A 26,607-nucleotide genomic window follows, 5' to 3' on the forward strand; every position below is an offset into this window, starting at 1 on the left:
CAGTTCAAAAGTTTGATGGCTTTGTACTCAAATGCTCTTCTCTGTACATTTCAAGGTGTTTTTCTTCTCAGTTACTCTTCTAACCAAGAGAAACATATGACCTAAGCAGAATGCCTTTCATGGATATGGGGCCAGCCAAAGTCTAGAATAGACTGCAAGCCCTGTGTGCTTAAGTTCTAATTTCCCCTCAACCTACAGCAGCATTAAGCCCCAGCTTTATCAAACACAAAGAAGTCCACTGGTGGTCCACAAATAGAAAGGAAAGGCGCAGATGGGCCCTTACCGCTTTGGTTCGCTCTCTCAGGTTGTTGTCTTCGTAGTGTGGGTGGTTGGTTAAGGTCCTTCCTGTGCACAGCTTAACTCCGGCCAGCAACTGCATGCTTCCAGCAAACACAGCCTTTCTTGGAGTGTTAGAGCTAAAAGATTTTAGAGTCTAAATCAATCCCACTGCTAAAATTTCCTCAAAGACAACGAAGATAATATCACATTCTCAGGATCACCTAGCTATGTTAGGAAGGGCTAGGAGTCTTGGGGGGAAAACACAGGAGGCTACTTGAGATTCTGATTTGCACTTAAACTATTTTATGAAAGTTTTTGTATCTTTTTTTGACAATGGTTGGGAAACTTCTAATTTATTGTTTTGATAGGTTCACTCTTACAATCAATTGTCTTAGGATGTGGGTATCTCCTAAGTCTTCTAGGCTAAAACCCATAATCCTCTCCTGCTTTTGTTTCACAGGGGCAGATTCTAACAAAAGAGAACTTAGAAGTTTGCTACTGCTTTTTGTATTAAACTTAACTAAAGGGTTGCCTATGAGTAAACAACAAATTATAAAGCCAGAAACTGCAGCTAATCATAAGTCAGTTTCAAAGGTTTTTGTCTAAAATAAGAAAAAAGATCACTGATATTATTATTACTTTTTGGAAAAACATTAGTAAAAACAAAAGAACATGGAAGGAAGATTCTAAAATAGAAAATATGCTATTATTCAATAGGGGGATTTACAACATTTCTGATGTGGAAACACAAGTACTTTGTATATTCCTGTCCTTTAGTCCTGATTATTAAAAACTCTATGCATCTTAAGGAATACAGGACACTGTAATATAAATCATGATCTCAATCTCCAATTACTACCAAGCTATGATTCTCTGCCTCTCCATGGGGTGTGAGGGACAATGGTGAACCCAGGGTAGACTCCCTGGTTACAGTGAAAGCATTCCCCTCCCCACCACTCCCCAACCCTGGCCCCTCAGAGTGAAAGAATCTCAGTAGTTGAAGTCACTTGCAAATTGGAAGTGTCATTTAACTGCGAAGAGTATGAATCGTTCTCAATGCGGAATTTCCCATAGAGGCCCACCGGTTACTGCAAGATACCTTTATCCTTCTTGTGTTAAGGAAGACGAGTCTATGGCTGCTAGGGTGAGTTAAAATGATGGAAACAGTTTTAAGGAGCCATCTAATAGAAATCACTAAAACTCAACATACTCTGCAGAAAAAGCTAGAGCGGGCAGTTCTCCTCAATGTTTTTGGAGATCAGGGCATGATACTTGATCTGGTGCTAAAGTTTCAAAGAGAAGCCCCCTTATATTTGTATACCCCAAGGGGTTGTTCTATTTATTCCAATTTAATGCTAAGACTACAGAATGAATGCCATTCAACAAAGGCCACAGGATGTCTATGAGCAAGACATACTACAGTTTAGTGGTAACATTTACAAATAGTAACTTACTTTTGAAAAATTCAAGATTTTCTAACAATGACACTCTCGTTCATTTGAATTCTAATAAGCTTTCTTAAGAGATAAAAAAAAAGTGGACAGAATTATAATGAGCACACAGGGAATGACATGTAAATCTGCATCCTCTCTACACAGAGCCCAGAATATGGATTACAAAAGAAGAGAGTTTTAAGTGGGCTTGGCTGTGCTTGATAAGTCATCATCATTCTGTTGGCCAGATCCAGGAACACAAGAACTGGTTTGTTACAGTCTGACTGCCGAAAGAGTGCCAAACTGGTCTTTCTAAGCAAATGGCAAATCCAGCAGCTGAAGTGATCTGACACTTTGCATTCAGATCTGAAGACTGTCTTAGCATCTCTGTTTTGAATGTATTACAGGTATCAGCACCAGGGAGATGCACAGAGCTGTTTCTAGTATATATTTGGTAACTGCAGCAGAGAGGAGATGACTGACCTGTTAGCTATTCATGGCTAACAACCAGGGTTTCATCTTCCTTCCTGGACTATCATAATACCTGAATGAATCACACAGTTCACAAAGGTTTAAAATATCAAAAGTCCGGAACTGCTTGCTAGGCAGTTATGAAGTTATTCTTTATCTAGTCAAAAAAGATTCTGGGGTCTTGGCAAACATGTCATGATAATCTATCTTCAGGAAGCTTACTAGCTAATAGAGCCAGACTCAGCTCCATTACCAGCAAATACTTAAAAATAAACCAGTAATTAGTCTATCACATATTTACTAATGCTTTCTGTGGGCCTGTAGCTATGTGTACGCTACAGAAAATAAAACACACCAGACATGGTACACATATGGTAAGGCTGCCTCTGTGCTCAGTATCCTCTAAGGGCACTTGAGGGGCTCCCTACCCACAGTGGGTGCAGTCCCCAAGGCGGCAGCAGTCATCACCAGGCACAGCAAGGTGATATGTGACATGATTGCTAAGATTGCTGTGAAAACAATGAAATCATTCATTCTGATGTGTTTTAATGTTGGGACTTATTAGTAAAGTGTAAGGAAGTTCAAAAGAAATAATCTGTTTTAACTGCTAGTATAACAATCCCGATTGTTAAACAGAGTCTTTCACTAAGGTCTTTGGTTATATTTTAAAGGAGCAAAAATCAAGTACCCTAAATGCCTCTAAAATGGGTTAGAAATAATACTTCTTTGAAAACTACTGACTTCCAAGAAGAGTAGAGATGATGTTTATTTTGTCTGACTTGGTTTTACATTATAGCCCCATGGTAAAATTTGGATATTTCACTGCTACTTTAAATATTTTTTATTCGCAGAGCAAATACAAAAGTAAAACAAACAAGCAAAGTGGAACAAAATGAAAGCCAATCACATTTTTGCTAAACTTTAAAAATCTAGATTCACTGCAATTTATATTTCCTGTGGCAAACTTAGCAGGCAAAGGGAGAAAGAATTCTTTGTCCTTAACTTAAAACATGCAGAACACCAGATATAATGCTGGGTATTCTTCCTTCACAGATAGTTTTGCTGATATAGTCTGTGGTCTGTGTCTAAAATAGCTAGAGAGCTTTTAACTGTTGAATGACACTTCTTGATTATAGAAAAACAAAGCAATTTTTACCAATGTTTGAACAAATGATGTATAAAATGCGAGGATAATTTGTTTTCATAGCTCTCTGCCAAGCTCCATAGTAGGCTGCCCAACCTGCAAACAATTTATTCTGTAAGAAATGTCACTAGATGTCAGAGCCAAGATGGCGGCGTGAGTAGAGCAGCGGAAATCTCCTCCCAAAACCACATATATCTATGAAAATAAAACAAAGACAACTCTTCCTAGAATAAAGACCAGAGGACACAGGACAACATCCAGACCACATCCACACCTGCGAGCACCCAGCGCCTCGCGAAGGGGGTAAGTACAAGCTCCGGCCCGGCAGGACCGGAGCGCCCCTCCCCCCAGCTCCCAGCAGGAGAAGAGCAGGCAGAGCGGGAGCCCAGGACTGCCGAACACCCAGCCCCCGCCATCCGGACCAGAGTGCAGACACAGTGCATGCGTGGGGTCCTGGATACTAGGGAAACAGGGCAGCAAGAATGGTGAGCGGGTACTGGAGGCCTGGCGCTGGAGGACATAAGAAAAGCGAGCGGCCATTTTTGTTGTTGTTGTTGTTGTTTTGTTGAGGTGAGTGCTTTTTGGAAGTCTTAAAGGGACAGGGAAACCAATACTAGGGAAACAAGGCAGCAAGAATGGCGAGCGGGTATCAGAGGCTGGTGCAGGAGAACAAAAGAAAAGTGAGCGACCAATTTTTTTTTTTGTTGTTGTTGTTGTTTTCTTTTGGCGAGTGCTTTTTGGAAGTCTTAAAGGGATAGGGACCCCAATACTAGGGAAACAGAGCAGCAAGACCGGTGAGCAGATGCCTGAGGCTGGCGCTGGAAAATAAAGAAAAACGAGCGGCCATTTCTTATTTATTATTATTATTATTTTTTTAAATATTTTTCTTTTTTTTTTGTGGTTGTTGTTTTGTTTTGGTGGGTGCTTTTTTGGAAGTCTTAAAGGGGCAGGGCGGGACACTTAATCCAGAAGTAGGGAATCTGGGGACCTCTGGGCACCCTAACCCCTGGGCTGCAGGGAGCAGGGAGGCCCCTTACGGAGATAAACAGCCTCCCAGCCGCTCCTGCTCCAACGCGACTCCACCATCTTGGAGTAGCTGCCCGAGCCAGGCCACGCCCACAGCAACAGCGGAGATAAACTCCATAGCAGCCGGGCAGGAAGCAGAAACCCTGTCTGCGCGCAGCTGCGCAGCACAAGCCACTAGAGGTCGCTGTTCTCCCAGGAGAGGAGGGCCAAAGACCAACAAGAAGGGAAGTTCTTCCAGCCGTCACTCGTCCCAGCTCTGCAAACTATTCCTATCACCATGAAAAGACAAAATTACAGGCAAACCAAGATAACAGAGACTCCAGAGAAGGAGACAGACCTAACCAGTCTTCCTAACAAAGAATTCAAAATAAAAGTCATAAACATGCTGACAGAGATGCAGAGAAATACGTGAGGGAGATGGGATGAAGTCCGGAGGGGGATCACAGATGCCAGAAAGGAGATCGCAGAAGTGAAACAAACTCTGGAAGGGTTTATAAGCAGAATGGATACAATGCAAGAGGCCATTGATGGAATTGAAACCAGAGAAGAGGAACGCATAGAAGCTGACATAGAGAGAGACAAAAGGATCTCCAGGAATGAAACAATATTAAGAGAACTGTGTGGTCAATCCAAAAGGAACAATATCCATTTTATATGGGTACCAGAAGAAGAAGAGAGAGGAAAAGGGATGGAAAGTATCTTGGAAGAAATAATTGCTGAAAACTTCCCCAAACTGGGGGAGGAAATAATCGAACAGACCACGGAAATACACAGAACCCCCAACAGAAAGGATCCAAGGAGGACAACACCAAGACACATAATAATTAAAATGGCAAAGATCAAGGACAATGAAAGACTTTTAAAGGCAGCTAGAGAGAAAAAGGTCACCTATAAAGGAAAACCCATCAGGCTAACGTCAGATTTCTCAACAGAAACCCTACAGGCCAGAAGAGAATGGCATGATATATTTAATGCAATGAAACAGAAGGGCCTTGAACCAAGGATACTGTATCCAGCATGACTATCATTCAAATATGATGGTGGGATTAAACAATTCCCAGACAAACAAAAGCTGAGGGAATTTGCTTCCCACAAACCACCTCTACAGAACATCTTACAGGAACTGCTCTAGATGGGAGCACTCCTAGAAAGAGCACAGAACAAAACACCCAACATATGAAGAATGGAGGAGGAGGAATAAGAAGGGAGAGAAGAAAAGAATCTCCAGACAGTGTATATAACAGCTCAATAAGCGAGCTAAGTTAGGCAGTAAGATACTAAAGAGGCTAACCTTGAACCTTTGGTAACCACGAATTTAAAGCCTGCAATGGCAATAAGTACATATCTTTCAATAGTCACCCTAAATGTTAATGGGCTGAATGCACCAATCAAAAGACATAGAGTAACAGAATGGATAAAAAAGCAAGACCCATCTATATGCTGCTTACAAGAAACTCACCTCAAACCCAAAGACATGTACAGACTAAAAGTCAAGGGATGGAAAAACATATTTCAAGCAAACAACAGCGAGAAGAAAGCAGGGGTTGCAGTACTAATATCAGACAAAATACACTTCAAAACAAAGAAAGTAACAAGAGATAAAGAAGGACACTACATAATGATAAAGGGCTCAGTCAAACAAGATGATATAACCATTCTAAATATATATGCTCCCAACACAGGAGCACCAGCATATGTGAAACAAATACTAACAGAACTAAAGGGGGAAATAGACTGCAATGCATTCATTCTAGGAGACTTCAACACACCACTCACCCCAAAGGATAGGTCCACCGGGCAGAAAATAAGTAAGGACACGGAAGCACTGAGCAACACAGTAGAGCAGATGGACCTAATAGACATCTATAGAACTCTACATCCAAAAGCAACAGGATACACATTCTTCTCAAGTGCACATAGAACATTCTCCAGAATAGACCACATACTAGGCCACAAAAAGAGCCTCAGAAAATTCCAAAAGATTGAAATCCTACCAACCAACTTTTCAGACCACAAAGGCATAAAACTAGAAATAAACTGTACAAAGAAAGCAAAGAGGCTCACAAACACATGGAGGCTAAACAACACGCTCCTAAATAATCAATGGATCAATGACCAAATTAAAATGGAGATCCAGCAATATATGGAAACAAATAACAACAATAACACTAAGCCCCAACTTCTGTTGGACACAGCAAAAGCAGTCTTAAGAGGAAAGTATATAGCAATCCAAGCATATTTAAAAAAGGAAGAGCAATCCCAAATGAATGGTCTAATGTCACAATTATTGAAATTGGAAAAAGAAGAACAGATGAGGCCTAAAGTCAGCAGAAGGAGGGACATAATAAAGATCAGAGAAGAAATAAACAAAATTGCCAAGAATAAAACAATAGCAAAAATCAATGAAACCAAGAGCTGGTTCTTCGAGAAAATAAACAAAATAGATAAGCCTCTAGCTAAACTAATTAAGAGAAAAAGAGAATCAACACAAATCAACAGAATCACAAATGAGAATGGAAAAATCACGACAGACTCCACAGAAATACAAAGAATTATTAAAGACTACTATGAAAACCTATATGCTAACAAGCTGGAAAACCTAGAAGAAATGGACAACTTCCTAGAAAAATACAACCTTCCAAGACTGACCAAGGAAGAAACACAAAAGTTAAACAAACCAATTACGAGCAAAGAAATTGAAGTGAAACGGTAATCAAAAAACTACCCAAGAACAAAACACCCAGGCCGGACGGATTTACCTCAGAATTTTATCAGACACACAGAAAAGACATAATACCCATTCTCCTTAAAGTTTTCCAAAAAATAGAAGAGGAAGGAATACTCCCAAACTCATTCTATGAAGCCAACATCACCCTAATACCAAAACCAGGCAAAGACCCTGCGAAAAAAGAAAATTACAGACTAATATCCCTGATGAATGTAGATGCAAAAATACTTAATAAAATATTAGCAAACCGAATACAAAAGTATATCAAAAGGATCATACACCATGACCAAGTGGGATTCATCCCAGGGATGCAAGGATGGTACAACATTCGAAAATCCATCAACATCACCCACCACATCAACAAAAAGAAAGACAAAAAACACATGATCATCTCCATAGATGCTGAAAAAGCATTTGACAAAATTCAACATCCATTCATGATAAAAACTCTCAGCAAAATGGGAATAGAGGGCAAGTACCTCAACATAATAAAGGCCATATATCATAAACGCACAGCCAACATTATACTGAACAGCGAGAAGCTGAAAGCTTTTCCTCTGAGATCGGGAACTGGACAGGGATGCCCACTCTCCCCACTGCTATTTAACATAGTACTGGAGGTCCTAGCCACAGCAATCAGACAAAACAAAGAAATACAAGGAATCCAGACTGGTAAAGAAGAAGTTAAACTGTCACTATATGTAGACGACATGATATTGTACATAAAAAACCCTAAAGACTCGACCCCAAAACTACTAGAACTGATATTGGAATACAGCAAAGTTGCAGGATACAAAATCAATACACAGAAATCTGTGGCTTTCCTATACACTAACAATGAACCAACAGAAAGAGAAATCAGGAAAACAATTCCATTCACAATTGCATCAAAAAGAATAAAAAGCTAGGAATAAATCTAACCAAAGAAGTGAATGACCTATACTCTGAAAACTACAAGTCACTCTTAAGAGAGATTAAAGGGGACACTAACAAATGGAAACTCATCCCATGCTCGTGGCTAGGAAGAATTAATATTGTCAAAATGGCTATCCTGCCCAAAGCAATATACAGATTTGATGCAATCCCTATCAAATTACCAGCAACAGTCTTCAATGAACTGGAACAAATAATTCAAAAATTCATATGGAAACACCAAAGACCCCGAATAGCCAAAGCAATCCTGAGAAAGAATAATAAAGTAGCGGGGATCTCACTCCCCAATTTCAAGCTCTACTATAAAGCCATAGTAATTAAGACAATTTGGTACTGGCACAAGAACAGAGCCACAGACCAGTGGAACAGACTAGAGCCTCCAGACATTAACCCAAACATATATGATCAATTAATATTTGATAAAGGAGCCATGGACATACAATGGCGAAATGACAGTTTCTTCAACAGATGGTGCTGGCAAAACTGGACAGCTACATGTAGGAGAATGAAACTGGACCATTGTCTAACCCCATATACAAAAGTAAATTCAAAATGGATCAAAGACCTGAATGTAAGCCATGAAACCATTAAACTCGTGGAAAAAAACATAGGTAAAAACCTCCTAGACATAAACATGAGCGACCTCTTCTTGAACATATCTCCCTGGGCAAGGAAAACAACAGCAAAAATGAAGAAGTGGGACTATATTAAGCTGAAAAGCTTCTGTACAGCAAGGAAGACACCATCAATAGAACAAAAAGGAACCCTACAGTATGGGAGAATATATTTGAAAATGACACATCCGATAAAGGCTTGACGTCCAAAATATATAAAGAGCTCACACGCCTCAACAAACAAATATCAAATAATCCAATTAAAAAATGGGCAGAGGAACTGAACAGACAGTTCTCCAAAAAAGAAATACAGATGGCCAACAGACACATGAAAAGATGCTCCACATCACTAATTATCAGAGGAATGCAAATTAAAACTACAATGAGGTATCACCTCACACCAGTAAGTATGGCTGCCATCCAAAAGACAAACAACAAATGTTGGCGAGGCTGTGGAGAAAGGGGAACCCTCCTACACTGCTGGTGGGAATATAAACTAGTTCAACCATTGTGGAAAGCAGTATGGAGGTTCATCAAAATGCTCAAAACAGACTTACCATTTGACCCAGGAATTCCACTCCTAGGAATTTACTCTAAGAATGCAGCAATCAAGTATGAGAAAGACAGATGCACCCCTATGTTTATCGCAGCACTATTTATAATAGCCAAGAATTGGAAATAACCTAAATGTCCATCGGTAGATGAATGGATAAAGAAGATGTGGTACATATACACAATGGAATACTACTCAGCCATAAGAAGAGGGCAAATCCTACCATTTGCAGCAACATGGATGGAGCTGGAGGGTATTATGCTCAGTGAAATAAGCCAAGCGGAGAAAGAGAAATACCAAGTGATTTCACTCATCTGTGGAGTATAAGAACAAAGGAAAAACTGAAGGAACAAAACAGCAGCAGAATCACAGAACCCAAGAATGGACTAACAGGTACCAAAGGGAAAGGGACTGGGGAGGATGGGTGGGTAGGGAGGGATAAGGGGGGGAAGAAGAAGGGGGGTATTAAGATCAGCATGCATGGGGGGTGGGAGAAAGGGGAGGGCTGTACAACACAGAGAAGGCAAGTAGTGATTCTACAACATTTAGCTATGCTGATGGACAGTGACTATAAAGGGGTTTATATATAGTGGGGACCTGGTATAGGGGAGAGCCTAGTAAACATAATATTCTTCATGTAAGTGTAGATTAAAGATAACAAAAAAAAAAAAAAAGAAAGAAAGAAAAGGGGGATTACTCCACGATAGGATAAAACTAACTGTAAATCAACGATTAATGCATGCTTTAAATATCCTTAACTTTGATCACTTAAAGGGTGTCAGATGATCGGCTATGGAGGTACACTTTTCTGATAATATTCCTTTCTCTTAAAAAAAAAAAAAAAGCAGTTCCTATTTGGTGACCTCCAATGAGTTCTACACAATGGTATAAAGGGCAGATTGAAGTGTGGGAAAAGGGTCTGTTTGTGTTTATACAGAGGATCAAAGCCCAATTTGGCTACCCAGAAAATGAACTAAGATACGATATGAAGAAGAACTTCCAACATCAGCACTCTCTGGAAGAGTCATACCAGAAGATGATCATCAAAAAACCTCAACAAAGATCCAGGTGATGCTGCAGTTGTAGCTGCATTCATCCCACCGGTTCCTGGACTTGCCATTGGAATGAAGAAGGAGATATCTAAACTGGCCTGTGCATACAGTAAAACAACAAATTTGACTGGATCTACACTGTTGGAACTCAACCAAGAATTAGGAGAAGTGCAAGTTGTAGCGCTCCAAAATCTTACAACTACAGACTATCTACTGTTAAAAGAACATATGGGATGTGAACAGTTCCCAGGACTGGGCTGTTTTGTCTGATTTCTGTCAGACTGTTCAAGTACAGTTTGACAATATCCATCATATCATAGACAAATTTTCACAAATGCCTAGGGTGCCTAACTGGTTTTCTTGGCCTCACTGGAGATGGCTGGTAATTATAGGTCTGCTTTGGTTATGTAACTGTATTCCTATTATGTTAATGTGTGTGTGCAATTTAATTAGTAGTTTAAAACCTATATATGCTTAAATTACTCTACAAGAAGATATGTCAAAGAAATCATCAATCTTCCCATGTTTTCTTCCGTCTGCTACCTCTATAGCTTTTCTTCTTCCTTCCTAACTACAACCCTTAAATAGAATTCGTGCCTCATATCGAATTTACCGAGTATCATAATTCCTCCAAGTGCTAAAGATACCTCAAGACAAATGCTGGGCATAGAAGCCACAGGGCATAAACCTGCAAAGAAGTAAAAAGCTAACCTTTTCAAACAATATGACTTCTCTCTCACTTACCAACTTTACATTTCCCTGTATGGCCCCGGAAGATGACTGGTTAGCCAGAGACGGGTAAGATTCCTCAAGGGAGGAACAACCTAAGACAGGCACAGTCGCAGGGGGGCCATCAGGGGAGAAATTGGGGATTAACAGAGGTGAGGCTTAGGACCTCACCCCCCCTGTTTTGAGAGAAATCTTCTGCATCCGTGGATGTTTTATTGCCCTTGTCTAGCCTGAATTAACACATAGTCTACAGGGACACACCTGATCATCTACATTTGCTCCCTTACAACACTAAACTAAGTTTTCTACCTTTATCTTACATCTACCTACCACTTCAGCACTTTATTAAAAAAAAAAATAGTAATAATAATAAAGGGAGAAATGTGGGATCCACATATAAATCAAGTATAAAAATCAAACAAATATTCATATTTGACCTGATTGTTTATAGTTCATAATGTGTGATCAAAACTGAAAGTTTCTGTGATGACTGCCCTTGCACTGTTCACCATGTAAGAACTTATTCACTATGTAAGAATTTGTTCACCATGTAAGAACTTGTTCGTTATACTTTAGAAGATTGGAGACTGTTGAGAATTAGGCTTGGGGTTGATTAATGATTGTGCATTGAGTCCCCTATACAGGATTTTGTTGTTAACAACCATTTGATCAATAAATATAAGATATGCCCTCAAAAAAAAGAAAAAAAAAACTGAAGTAGCTGGAAAGCGCAGAGATGGACAGAATCTGTTTTTAATATTTTAGCCAAAATAGTTTCACAGGTAATACCTTTTTCCTTCATTCAGAATACATGTCATTAACAAATATTTTCATGAGAAAAACACTTGTCAAATAACCAGTCTCTATAATTCTTCGGAATGATTTGTCTAAGTCAGAATCTGCAAAATTGTCATCATGTTTTCACTCAGCATTTTCTTAGATACTCTTTTGTTTCTAAGACATCTCATTTATTTAGAATAAAGCACAAAACTGAATTTTGGAGACTCATAAAAATTCAGCATCATTATTTCTCACACTGGCTATTTTTCACAGTTACAACTTGAAAGGTTCAACCACCTTAACTATTTGTGATGGATAAAGAAGAGGAATCAAACATAGTCTGTTCTGCTATTTGTAAAATTTAACTTCACAGAGTTTTGTAGGTCATTTAGTTGTGTATATGTAAAATATTTATAAATTTTGTGAACTATGTTTTCATTCCAGTTGGCAAAACGATGCAGTTTATATGAACGACGTTATGAATTAAAAAAAAAAAAAAAAAAGAAATGTCACTAAATAATGACAAGGACTCAGGTTCAAACGGATTTACATTATATAATTTAAATGTCATTCCAGGAAGACCTGGTGGCATTTTGAACAAATAATCTCATTTATTTTTGAAGGTCTAGTCTTCAACAAGTTAATTACTGTTGGACTAATGAGTAAACTGAGCATTATAATATAATGTGTGAACACTTGCTTTATCTGCACTTCAAAAATTTATAGAATTATTCAAATACTTCAAATAATTCACTAAATATAAAAGAAGCTGTAGGCATTTAAGGTTTGAAGTTACCCTACATCGTATTTAAAATATACAGTACTTCTTTCTGCTTTGATAAAATGGAAAGGAAATATGGTCCATTTCCTGAGTCCCACTGAGAAAATACTACACATGCAGGTTTTTGTCACTGGAAAGAGACTCTTTCTAGTCTTTTAAAGCCAAGTAGTTAAAATGTCACATCTCAAAATATTTACATCTACAGGTCTATCTTAATTGCACAATGTCAAAGAAAAATTTCAGGAACCAAAAATGAAACACTCTAAGGTCAAAAAGGAACAGGTAAGAACCACCAACTGCTGCAACATTTGGCCTTCCTGAAGTCAATGTGCTTTCTAATCACACAGAAAACCTGTAAAAGTACCACCTGGGTTTTGCTGAAAAGATATCATAAAGTAAAGAAAAACCCTAGTCTTTAATCTTTGTATTCTGGAAACATTATCAGCAAAAAGGGGTTAATAGTAACATATGCATTTAAATCCAAAGGAAAACAAGGCATACAGCACCTCAGCATAATGTGGAAGGCAGGCAACCAGGTGAGAACACACTGGCCAAGGCTGTGGAAGGTATCTCCTAGTTCTCATAGGGAAGACTGGGAGCCTGATTGCAACAAAATATCCTTGCTGCTTAATGAGATTTTAATCCCAAAGAATCTTGGTTTTATACTTAAATCACTAAATTTAAAGTGATTAAAGACTCCAAAGACTAAAGACAGGAAACTAAAGATAGGACAGCATAGAACATTTTCTATTACTAAAAAATTAGAACTATAAAAAGCTTCAACTAAAATAAAAAATCTTAAAAGTGGTGTCAGCAATAAGAATAATGAAGAGAAGAATGAAGACAATAGTACTGAGATGAGGTCCAACATTTACCTAATGAAAAGGCAGTTAAAATGGATTGCCACCCCATGGGGAAGGCAGTATAGCACAGAAACGACAAGTAGTGACTCTACAGCATCTTACTATGCTGATGGACAGTGACTGTAATGGGTTATGTGGTGGGGACTTGATAAAAGGGAGGAATGTAGTAACCACAATGTGGCTCATGTGAAACCTGAGCATAAGACTGTATATACTTTATAAAAAACAAATGGATTGCCACCCAATGGTTACATGTTTAATGCAGTGTCCTATATATATACCTAGTTGGTGCTCAATAAATATCTGTTAAATTGTACTAGTAAGTATACAACTTCAGGCATGAAATAACTTTATGTATTAAAGCTTCAAATGTTTTCACAGAAATCTAATTCCCTTTGGTATGATCATCTCATATGAATAAGTATTATCCTAAAATAATGCCCTTTGTTGTTCCCTAAGGTTATCTGTTTGGGCAAAAAAAAGGTCATAATGGAGCCCCTCGAGAAGAAAATAACTAATTCCTGCTGATGTGATGGAATCTTTCAATTTACCCTCCATGTAGAGAAGCCCTTAGTGAATACTTGGAAAGACCTGCTTTACAAACGGAAGCTCAGTGTCCCTGGAGCACATCAGTGATGCCTAAAGCAGGTGTGTGGTTTGCCCCAGCGTCAAGTACATGAAGCAGAGACCAGGAGATGGTGGGGAGGCATTTTCTCACACGTTACATTTACTTGCTCTGTACCAAAATGGAGGGTCACTTGAGGTGTCCCCTGGAGTTTCTGCAGGTCACTGTCTTAACCTGACTCATCCCAGAGGGTGCCATCTTGTAGTGGAAGCTGCATCCCAGCCCAAATAAATGCTTTCACGACTGCCCTGACAAAGGACAGACGTGAGAGTTTTCCCTTTGGCTGAGAACAGAAGCAGACAGAGTGGAGAGAAAGAAGGGTCTCTCACTGACAGTGCTACCTGCCCGCCAGTGACCCGCTCTGGTCTGGTGGCCTTCTGACAACTTCAGACTTTCACATATACTCCATGTGTCTTTAGACAACAGCCTTTTCTCCAGCACACTTCAGCCCTCCTCATTTCACAGCACTGTTACTAGTCAAAGTAGTAAAGTGAGAGTGGAAGGTCATTTTATCTTTCAAAACCAAGAAATCAGGACAGGCTAAAAGAATTAACAAGTTCATTCACATGTGTTTGAATTGAAGCCTACAGACCACAGCTGATTTAAATGTTGATTTAAACAAATATATTTTGTGTCTAAATAGACCTTGTTTTGGCATACATTCATCATCACTTAAGCTTATTTCACAAAACATGCCTAGCAGCTATTTTTGCAAAAACAATAATTTAGATTTGAGGATCTTAAAACAAGCAAGATTAGATCACAATGGAAGCAACTTTTTGGAACAATACAAATCCTTCAGTTGCTGAGAATTTTTTTTAAAAAGTAAAGAGTATGTCTACACACAGAAAGAGGAACTGTTAATAAAATAATGTCAGGAACAAAGACCACTTCCCTCAATGAGAAATAATAAACCAAGAGGCTGTGTTCTTTATCCTGGAATAATCTCTCATCCACAATTTTTCAGAACCAGAAATGTTACTTTAAATAATTTTCTGTGAGGAAAAGTATGAAAATAAAAGGCATTAAGTTAAGTACAGTCAGTCTGATACAGCCAAAGACAACCTGGGGCTCTGCTAGAATACATTTTTAATGACACTCTAATTCCTATAAGACTGGGGAGTGGAGGTGGGGTGTTTACAGTGTTAATCCAGGTGGATCCTGAAGATCGCCAGCTTCAGGATTCTACCAGAGAGTGACTGCTCTAAACTGCCATCAATGGTGCAATTTTAAAAACAGAAAATATCAGTCTCACCTTCAGATACACATGTCATAAATTTCCAGTTGACTATATTTAATGTAAAAGTAATTAGCTTTTCTTTATATGAATAACTCTTTTCTTATATACAATACTGAAGAAATTATTTACTCTATAATTGTCTGCCATGATTTAAAGTTAAATAAATAAATAAAGAAAAAGCACTGCTTAGTATTCTCAGCACTGGAGATATATGAAAAATTACACTCATTGTATCTAGTCAAACACAGTCCGACATTGGGACCAAAGCCACATACATATTTTAGATATAAATCTCTATAAAATCCATGTATTGCACTCAAGAGACCTAAGCTATCAAACATTTACCATCGCTTAATACACAAGCAGTGCTAAGTTGTACTGGTTAGTAAACATTAGTCATGAGCAAGAGCCAATACAGCTACTAAAATTCTAAGTGATGAAGACAATACAGCCGATCCTTTTAGAATATGTCATGCAAGATTTGCAACATCTACTTAAATGTGAATAATTACACTGCTGCTTTTTGGTTATAAAGTAGGGAAATAGAGTATTACAGGGCAAGCGAATATTGCTCAGTGTAGAAGTTTAGTTTTGCTAGTGGGAGGCATTAACAAAGCTTTGAAACACATGAATTTCATTCTGATGCTGAATACTGAAGCAAAGCAACAAAGTGCAGACAAAAATAACTAATAAAATGCTAAAGCACTGTAGTGTTCAAGAGAGGAAAAGTTCTAGTTTTCATATTTTATATTTTCTCTAGGCCTAGGCTTGGGCAATATGATTGTTAAAATGAAATCTCCACTGAGCTAGTTAAGTATGACTCTAACAACTACAGTTTACAGTATAACTTTTAAACGATTAACAAGGAAAGAATACATATGTATGTGTCAACATTAGTGAAAAATTTGAATGGTATTAAAATGAAAGAAATGATAAAGATAAAATTGGTAGAGGGCATAAAACTTGATTTCCTTTGCTGTCAGTGTTTGAAATGCATCCTCCAATTTTGTTTTTCTCTCCATGGGTATTTTCCTTTCTTCATGTGATTGTGTTAGAATATTTCTTGCATGGCAAGAAATTATTTCCAAATACAGAGTTTTAAAGAAAAACTATCTGAGATGAATGTACTTCACAATTAGATTCAGAAAAAAACAAAACAAAGAAACAGAAAAAAACAAATGAGGTCTATAGTGACTCTTAAAAGGCACTTTAAATTTTATTTAAAAAATCCTCTTACTTAATCCAGTTCATCAGCTCCACTGTATCTGGATCATAGAATTCTCTCAATTCGGAGAGTTCATCCATCATTCCTGGCCAGAACTGAAACAAAAACAAAACCAAAACAAAATCCACCCCACACCCATAACTATCACTAAGATTAAAATGGAAAAGGAGAAACTGCATATAACTTGTGAATTAAATAAATGTGGTGACTGTGTATTAGAGTTACTTCTCCTTTGCAGTCAACCCTCCTAGTACTAGTGTGGTAAAGTCTGAGAAAAGTTTCTAAAATTATTTTGAGCCAAAGCTAATTAAGACTAGAGATGCTGTCAACTTTTAAAAATGAGCATTTATATTACTATAATAAAAATGCTGTTGTATGTGGTGTTAATACACAGTAAAACATTAAATATGACAAGAATAGCAACCACAAGAAAGTTCACAGCATAGTAGAAAAATTTAACTAACATCATGAAATCTACACTTAAATGTAGAAGACAGCACCATTTTACAGCTGCAAAAATGTTTTAGAATATAGGACCTTGTTTTATACTCACAATTACCTGGAGAGAAAGATGATGCAGAAGGCATCATCAATCTCACTTATCTGTTTTCCATTTTACTAGTATTGAGACCTTGGCTCAGAAAGATAACCTGACTTGGGCAGGTCACCAAGTGGCAGAGCTACAGTTTGAAACCTGATTGCAACTCCAGCTCCCTTTTCATGGAATAATATTGTGATTACAGTTTTAGAAATACAGTTTCAGGAATTTAGATTTCTATAGTAATCTGGGCAATACAGTAATTGTCTAGAAATCTGGACATATATATTAATATAATTAAAGGTACAAGGGGAGAGAATGATTTTTGAAAGTAGGACTCTCCAGGAAAATTTGGTACATTTGAATATTATATTTATGCCATTGGTGACTCCCACTCAACTTGAGTTACTTAAGATTATGCAGATAAAATATAAAAATTATACTTGAGTCCATTGCTTTTCTAATATAACTTGTCAATTTAACTCAAAAATTAATTAAATGTTAATTGTTTTATCAAATGGCAATTGGCTAAAAAGATTTGATCATCTATATACATCCTAAGGTAAACTGTGGAATTCACTTCATACATTGGAATAGAAGGCCAATGACAATCTATCTGTGCTTTATTAATGTTGAAAATAGAGTAATTTTATTTAAAACCACTAACTAGAAACAAAGTGGCACCTGACTGGTCTATGTTTTAGTTCTACCACTTTTTTTTCATCTCATCTTTGACTATTTTTTCTGCTCATTCACATCTTGTCTCCTGGGTGGGTGAATCAGGGAAATTGCTAGTGATGGAAGATACGTGTTAGTACTATTGGTTCTAGGTTTTAGAAGAGATATAATAAAAACTACTGATTGGTACATTTGTAATATTTCAATTATCCATTATCCCAATTAATTTTGATAAAAGAATACCAACTTTTAAATATATTCTAATTCTTTTGGTTAAAAAAATTTTGAAATATATGAATTCAATGTATATTAGATATTTTTCTAGTTTGAAAGTTGCTGTTAGTTCTGAAAATGTTAAAATCTAATAACATAGTCTTATAGTAAACTCCTTAAACAATAGAAAATAAGTGCTGAATTAACTAAACGCTGTTTCTAAATGATTAGTAGTTTACATCAGATTTCAGCAACCTAAGTCAATCAACATAAGGGTAATAATTTTATTAAACCCTTCATTTTAGAGTAGATATTCTACTCAGAATTAATATATGCTCTTCCCTTTGAAACAGGATTAACCTAGAAATATATATAGCAAAATTGGTATTATGAACAAGAAAATATAGTCTACTCAGAATTAATATATGCTCTTCTCTTTGAAACAGGATTAACCTAGAAATATATATAGCAAAATTGGTATTATGAACAAGAAAATTTGAAATCCTCATTACAAATGCTATGTAAAACTCAAATCAGGCTTTGAAATACATGAGTTTATATTACTTACAGACAAATCTGTTCAACAGTTGGAAAACAGTCAGTTTCAGGGTTGCTCCTAATATATATCACATCTTTATTTTCATTGTGAATTTATATTTTATAAGTTTTGAGAAGCTGAAATATCTGAACTATTTAATACAAGGAAAGTTGGATACATTAGGATTTCTAAAGCCCAACACTGAGCAGATAGGCCAGTGGTCTTTGGAATGATTCTTCAGTATTATCAGCTCTCTTACTCAGGAAATAGCTATAAAGATTTCCTAGAAATGGTGGCTTTTTCAGTGTTATAACTGATTCTTCAATAGCAATGGTTTTTAAGAGGGGTGTGGGAAGGGATTTTGCCCCAGCTCCAGGGGGATGTTTTGAAATGTCTAGAGACATTCTGCCTGTCACAACTGGAGTGAGGTGCTGTTGGCATCTAGTGAGTGGAAGACAGGGACAGATGCCTGTCCTACAATGCACAGGATGGCCCTCTATGACAAAGAATTACCTGTTTAGATGTCAGCATCGCTGCTGCTGAGACGCCCTGTCTTATGCAGGGATTTCTCACTTGATGGTACATGAGCACCACCTGGAGGGCTGCTTAAAACACAAGTTTCTGGACCCTACACCCACAGTTTCTGATACTTCAGTATGTCTGGAGCAGGACCCAAAAGTCTGTGTTTCTGACAAGTTCCCCAGTGATGATGACACTACTTGTCTGGGGACCACACTTTGAGAGCCAATGCTCTACAGTTTATTTCTTCTATACTGTCCTTCCTCAATTTTATCAAGAAGTCTTCAAATAGCTTTACAAAAAAAAAAATCAATAAAATTTCAGATAAATAGCTGAGACATTAAAGAAACTCAGCCTGCACACGACACAGTGGAAAAAGATTGTTACAGTGTGAGTAACTCTTTAATGGTGAGGTAAGAATGATGAGCTGTATTTTTTTCTGTAAGGAGGGTGTTTTATCCCTCAGAATCAATGTATAAAGGTAAAGTTACCTCATTTATTATTAAACATATATTGTTTAATCCACAGCTGTTGCTTTCCAGATGTTTTTAAGAAGTTTCATTTATTTACATTAAAACAATAAAATTCCCAGAGGCAGGGGGGTAGAAATAATCTATTTATATTTTCCAGTATCTAGGAATCAGCACCATGCTCTGCCCATAACAGTGTTTTGATACAAAGGAACATGACAGAACATGATTTTTTGGATATTTACAAAACAACAGTGATTAGCAAACCTTTTTTCTTAGCCTAAAACCTTTGCTTCAAATAAAATCTTAAATGAAAATATAAACTTATTATAAAATATATTTTTAATATTTATATTTAAATTATTAAAAGTTATAAAGCAAATACAACCAAAAGCTGATCCTCTCTGTGGGTGAGGTACCCCCTCTTTCCCATCTTAGCCACCATCTCAACTTGAGGGCTGTATATAGACAGTACAGTTTCAAATCCATTTTTGCAACGTAAAACAACATTTGAAGAAAAAAATCTAAACTTAAAAAAAATGTAACATCTTTTTAAAAAAGAGAGGGTGAAAGCTCAGTTGGATGACACATGCTGGGCTACCTGTTCAGGTGACAATTCAAGCCTCTAAATATCAAAGATGTGATAAAGGAGACACAAAGTAGCCAATCTTTCAATGATTCACTGTCTCTTATGGAGGATTCTTAGAACTGAAGCACAGTTAATGCTGTTTCAGAAAATAGTCAACGAAGAATATGAAGATTTTCATTACTTCCTATTGAAACTGAAGGATAGTCAACAACGCTCATTTTAGACTGTGTATATTTATATGTGCCCAGCCCTCTTACAAAGATGATTTTAATTATTTAATAAAATATGTAGGTTAAAGTAAAATGAGAGGCAGTAAGATCTCTTACTCTAGATAAAACTTTTTCTACTTTATTCACCTCAAAATAGGTCTGAAAACATCTTTATGTTTAGAATTTGCATCAGCTGAATAGTAAATTAAAACCAAAATTAAGTAGTTTTTCTAAAATGCTTTTACTTGTTAAATACTATTTGGGAAACAAATCAGTTTTCCTATCAATGCCACCTGACTTTATAAGAAGAGAAGGAAACATTTATGACCTCTGCAAACCACTCTATTTGCCAATAATATACAAAGCACAATGGGTCAAAGCAATTATTCTGCTAAACAGATTAATGACAAGAATGAGGAAAATCAGTCTTACCTTGTAGCATAGATACAGCAGTATTAATACTGGTACTGAATATCGCATTATATATACCTATATGAGAAAGATGTTATTTAGATTACAAATATTTTGAACACTTTTGCCTTACAATTTTGCTTTGTAAACATATGCCTTTTTCATAAACAGAAAAATAACTTGATTGGAGTATAAGTCTCCAATGTGCCAAGCAACATAAGTGTCAATGTAAGGATCCCAATCATTCATAAGGTATTTATAGCCCCTTCTACCATATTGCCACCTAGTGAATTTATAGGGCAGAAAAACTCAAAACTGAATTTATATGCTGTTAATTATGAGCATATCCTTATAAATAATTATTTAAGGATAATATACATTATAATAATAATAGTAATAACTCTGAATAATGGAAGTATGAGTGATTTCTAATTTTTGTTTTTGTATTTTTCAGTATTTCCAAATTCTATATTAATCAATATTATTAAATTTAGAGTCTGGAAAAATAAATAATTTAAGAAATAAAATTATTTAAAACTAACTCCTTATAAAATCATAATTTAAATTATCTATTTCTAGTTTCAAATTTTGGTATCCATTTTGTCAGACTGATGTACAGGCAACTAGTGAAAAAAAAAGAATTGGTATGAAAGAAATACTAAGTTATAAAATGAAATAGAAGAAGGGAGAGCACTGACTCTCTTTGGGTTATAAAGATGGATCAGCTTTAGAAGTAACTCCCATATTTCAGGGCTGCATAAGCCAAATGATGCAAACACACACATGTGTGATGTCCAGAGGTACTTCATTCTGGAAGAACAGAAATAGGCAAAAGTCAACAAGTGCTCCTATGTAGAAATCAAGTCCCACAGCCATAAAGGCAGCTATACTGTTTGTGATGGTAAAATCTTATTAAAACTATGTAGAATCCATCTGCCAAAGGGTTAGTTGTTAATCTCATTGCCTTCTGAGAACTATCATGTAAATAAAAATAGAGGAATGTTGATAATTAGGAAACACTGGTCATAAATAATATTTTATACTGAAGACAGTAAACAAGGACATTTTTATGGGAATCATACTTATTAATGGAGATAATTGTCGGTTTCCAAATTATATTGCTAAACTGTGTCAGGTACAGAATGGCAAAAAAAAAAAAAATCAAAGAAACAAGACAAAAATACCTCATTGTACTCAATGCCAAAAATCCAAACAGAATGGTATGTATTAAGTTGTAGGCAGTTTCTGGTTTCAGGCTGATTGTGCACTTTCCCACTTTACCCATGGATTGCTGATTTGAAGAATTACTGAATAAAATAGCACACATACATAATTTTAGTTCAATCTTTTCTAAAGAAGATACAAGAAATTTATGCCTCATATATTTAGAAATGTATTATTTTCCTAAGATAAAATGAATCAGCATTCATCGATTTTGAATTTGAGGCTAAAAGTATCATAATATAAATGCATCAATAATTAGCATAACTAAAATTTAACAGATTTCATTTTAATTTAAATAAAAATTTAAAGTGCTTCAATCCTTTAAATTACAAGAGAAAAGAAAAAACCCTTTTGGAATCATTGAAACTGTAAGAGGTCTTGAAAGATTTTAAGAGTTACTGCTATTCTTACAGTTTTTATAAATAAGAAAAAGTAAAAATGCATCCATAAATTAGATTTCACTTCCTTTATGAAACAATGATCACATTTTTAACCTACCAACACCTCATATGTATAACAAATTTTTAAAATCAAATATGGCTACATTAAAGTGACTACACCCATAAAATCAACAATGATTCCTTAACATCATTTACCACCTGTGCATGTTCTACTTTCTGTCTATTGCAATTGCTTTTTTCAGGTGGTTCCTTTGAATCAGGATCCAAACCTTTCACACTGCATTTCATCAATGCCTTCTTAAATTATCTTTCAATCAGTTAAAGTATCCCATCCTCTCCCAGCTTTCAAGGTGGTTTATTGGCTGAAGAAAACGTATCATTTGTCCTATAACTATTCTCACCTTCTAGATTTGGCTGATTTTTTCCCTGTGTTGGTGTTTAATACAGTTCTCTGTTCCCATGTTTCTTATAAACTTGTAATTAGATCTAGAGGTTAATTATTAGAATCAAGTTCATTTGTTTTGGGAAGAACACTTCATGGGGATATAATGTACTCTCTTGCATCATTTTGAGAAGCATGTACTGTCTGGTTGTCTCCACTTTCATGATGTTGAGATGGATGAGTGGATGCAGATGTTGCACAATTTGTTGTCATGGGGAAAAGGAAACAACAGTAAGGGCCACCAGCTAAAGATGAAAATAATAGTTTTATAAAGGCCCTGCTTTATCCTTCATACAAATCCAATAGACTTGGATATGTATGATACTTCTATGTAGCTAGAGAGCTATTATTTCCTATAATGCTCCTTTCATCACCCTAGATTCATTAAAATGATACTCTAAGGTAAATTTCACCACTGGTAATAATCGTTATTTATATATTATATATTACTACCCACATTCTGGCTTGCATATTGATACTAAAAGATTTCCTCCAGATAAGGAGAACATATGCTTTCAGCTGTCCTTGATACCTGAGAGAATTCTGCAACATCTCCCCCATGTCCCCAGTCAATCTAGAAAGCTCTTATGAACCCCATGAATACACAGCAGGGTGCCCCTTCAGTTGTATTCTTCACACTAATGCTGATATGCTGTAGAAACATAATGGTATCATCTTTCTCAGTCCTAAAAAGGTGAAATACTTCAAATACCTGGCAAGATAAAACAGCCTTCAAATTACTTAGAAGTTAATTTATATTAAGATTCCATAATTCTTAAACTACTATATTAACATAGTGCTTTTCCTCTAATAAACTCCTAATATTCCTACCTGGTAGATGAGGATGTTGTAAAATCTTTATCTATACTCATACACCAAACCAGCCTACCGAGATGGCTCATAGATTCACACTGAGCATAGCAGACATTTTCATAAAATACTGCAGGCCATCTGAGTTCCTATTCTGCATGCAGTCTAAGTGTCCTGTGCACACTTGGTGTGTCTGGAATAATATTAAATTACACTGTCTAGAATAATTTCCATCTATTTTCACAGGGCTAAATTTTATCTTGGGCTAAGAACACTTCTGAAAGATACTAAAATAGTTTATAGTCAATGAAATATTTTCATGGTTCAATGTTGCTTCATTCTTAATAATCATGAAACACCTCAACTGATACAGGCTCATTTTAATGACTTTTTCCCAGCACAACTCTCTGGTGGCTGTGAATCACAGTTCACCGGCACCTTAATTGGCAAAGTAACTACATACAAAAAGGCTTTCTTCTGAGCTTCATTAAGTTTTCACAAATGACAGTAGCTTCAACTTCTTACACTTAATTTTCTTTCAATTTAACATGGATAGTAAATGCAAAAACCTCCATCAGCTTGATAGTAGGTATTCTACAAGTTTTAAAAGTCTTTATATTCCTTTATATTAATTTTCTTTTAGATTACTAGACATGCTAAGTTTAAAAAAATCATCAAATGTTACTTAAGACTTTTAGTAAATGCTATTAATTATGGTCTACTGCAGCACAAGATCCAACAAAACAAATAAACAATGGTTAAATCTTGATACTGCATGAAAAATAAAAAAGGCAGCTAGAAAGAGAAAGTAGAAAACGCAGGAAACTAAAATGGGAACAAAATATGAACTAAGAATCAATAAAATAATACTAGCTAAGGATAGCTAAAAATCTACAAAACATTCTCAGCATGAGGCACTATTTTAAGCACTTCATGAAGTTTTGACTTACTTCTCACAAAACCCTGCAGAGTAAACACTAATAGTATTCCTATTTTACAGAAAGGGAAATGGGAATAGTGAAAGGTTCTATAACCAGCTCAAAGATTACATCATTCCCAAGAGTACAAACCAGACTTAAACCCAGACCAGTTTGTATTGCATTCATTACTTTTTGCTATCTTTTCACTACTCCACCCACACCTACTGAGAGTGGGATCCACTCTAAACTGGATATGTTTCCCCTTCAAGCTGAACAGTAATACTGTTTTGTGTCTGATATTTTGATTTCTAGCTTAGCAATTCTTCTGCAACATAGGACAAGTTCATTAAAGCATATAAGTAGATTTCTGAAATACACCATACCTGAGATTATGGAAGACAACAGCTAATGCTGCAATCACTGTGATGGACAGAACAAATATATAAGCATAGAAGAGGAGAGTATCTGAAAGCCTTTCAAATGTATTAAAAGGCAGGAAGCCAAATGCTTCTTCACACAGATACAGATTTGCATCAAAATCTCTAGGGAACAAATGGAAAGCAAAGTATTAAATTTAATATAAAATAAGTAAACTACAAATTTTTCCTCAAAATGAGCCTGAAATTAATAATTGAAGGCACAATGACAACTTAAGTTTAAAAGTTCCTGCTGATTTAATACAAAAAGGAACACAAATTTTAAATTCAGTCATACCTTGTTGCTCCAAACCCAAATTTTGCCTTCAGAAATTTAAATATGTGTTCATCTGACTTCAGGTTAAGAATTTTCTATTGAGAAGGGAGAAATGGAAAATTCTTATTAGTGTCATATGCATGGTTTCCTTTTAATTTCCCAATGAATACATACACTCAGGGTCTAGTTAAATAGGAATGTAAGTGTGTGTGCACATATGTGTATAAAAATTAGTAAATGTTTACAATAGTTTTTAGAACTGAGTAACTCTAAAGCAGTGACTTTAACACTCCCTCCATTCCTTTTTTTTCTTAGCAGAATCATTTTTTCAAACAAAAATCTTATGCATAAATTCAGTATGTAAAATAGATAAAAATGAGCTTCTTTGGGTTCAGGGAGAGGGAGATGGCTGAAGCCCAGCAAGTCCTATATTTTAGATCAGAACACTAATAATATGATGATCTGAAACCCACAAGGCCTGTTTGACTTCAAGGTTTTTTTGTCTACAGATATAGCTGATGTAAGACTCATTCACACAAAGGCAAGTCAAGACCCAGTAGTGACCCTCAAGGGGTGAACAGACAAATGCCGGTGTTTATCATTAGTGATTATATGTTATAATTTTATTTTGAATTTATGGCTTACAAAAATCCATGCAACATAAATGGGTGAAGAAACTCTATCAGAAGAAAAACAAAGATAGAAAAGAGAATAAAATGAATCCAGAACTGAGGTCAGTACACAAAAACATATTCACTAGAGATAAGCCAGGCCACAATTCTGGGCTTACACATTCTATTAGCAAATACAAAGAGGGAGATCAAAGCATTTATTTATGTTACTTGCAGGGTTATAAGATTAAAACAAACCAGTTGCTCAGAAGAGATTCTAACAGTTCTGGAACTGAGACTCAAGAAATTTTTTTTTCATGGCCATGGTAAAAATAGCAAGGAGTCTCAAGGGCTATTTTTTCTAATTCCTCTCAGTGTAGGTCGCTGGCAAAACATCAAGTGCAATTCAATAGACATTATTGTTTGGGGAGTCAAAAAACAGTGGCCAGACATGTAGCTTTCAACTGGCTTAATCCAGGCATAGATTACAGAATTTGTGGAGCAGGGATTTGGATGAACCGTATATCTTCCGTCAATCTTTCAGAAATGCTGATTGTTTTGCTCAAATAAGCTTTTGAACTGTGTGGAGTTTAAGAACATGTGACAAAGACCTGTAGTGGAAGTGTTTAATGTGGCTGGTTGAATGAAGAGTCTTTTTTTTCCTGACAGTCAAAGGCAGGAAGAGGGAGTGCCATTCTCTCACAGAGAAGAAGTCTGTACATGTACATGCAGATGTCCTTATTCTGAGACCAGCCATCTAGCAGGGGCAAAGCCATCTCAATCAATCACTGTAGTTTTGACAGTAAACCCTGTTTATTTATTAGCTTAACCCAATAAAAATTATGTGTCCATTTTTTTGTACCAC

General features: G+C 36.2%; 1 protein-coding gene across 8 annotated transcripts in view; it reads right to left on the minus strand.

The window, feature by feature from the left end:
- Positions 1-26,607, minus strand: part of DPY19L3 (dpy-19 like C-mannosyltransferase 3) — an 83,170-nt gene that overhangs the window by 7,450 nt on the left and 49,113 nt on the right. For all 8 annotated transcript variants that reach the window (XM_036929819.2, XM_057493007.1, XM_057493010.1 and 5 more), the window contains 7 exons: positions 25,153-25,226; positions 24,822-24,980; positions 21,826-21,948; positions 21,340-21,451; positions 20,663-20,719; positions 16,489-16,571; positions 284-416 (listed from right to left, as the gene is read on the minus strand). In XM_036929819.2, the coding sequence (XP_036785714.2) occupies positions 284-416; positions 16,489-16,571; positions 20,663-20,719; positions 21,340-21,451; positions 21,826-21,948; positions 24,822-24,980; positions 25,153-25,226 (741 nt within the window). The remainder of the gene's footprint in view (positions 1-283; positions 417-16,488; positions 16,572-20,662; positions 20,720-21,339; positions 21,452-21,825; positions 21,949-24,821; positions 24,981-25,152; positions 25,227-26,607) is intronic.

This window comes from Manis pentadactyla, chromosome 15 (assembly GCF_030020395.1).
Source record: "Manis pentadactyla isolate mManPen7 chromosome 15, mManPen7.hap1, whole genome shotgun sequence".
Lineage (NCBI taxonomy): Eukaryota > Metazoa > Chordata > Mammalia > Pholidota > Manidae > Manis > Manis pentadactyla.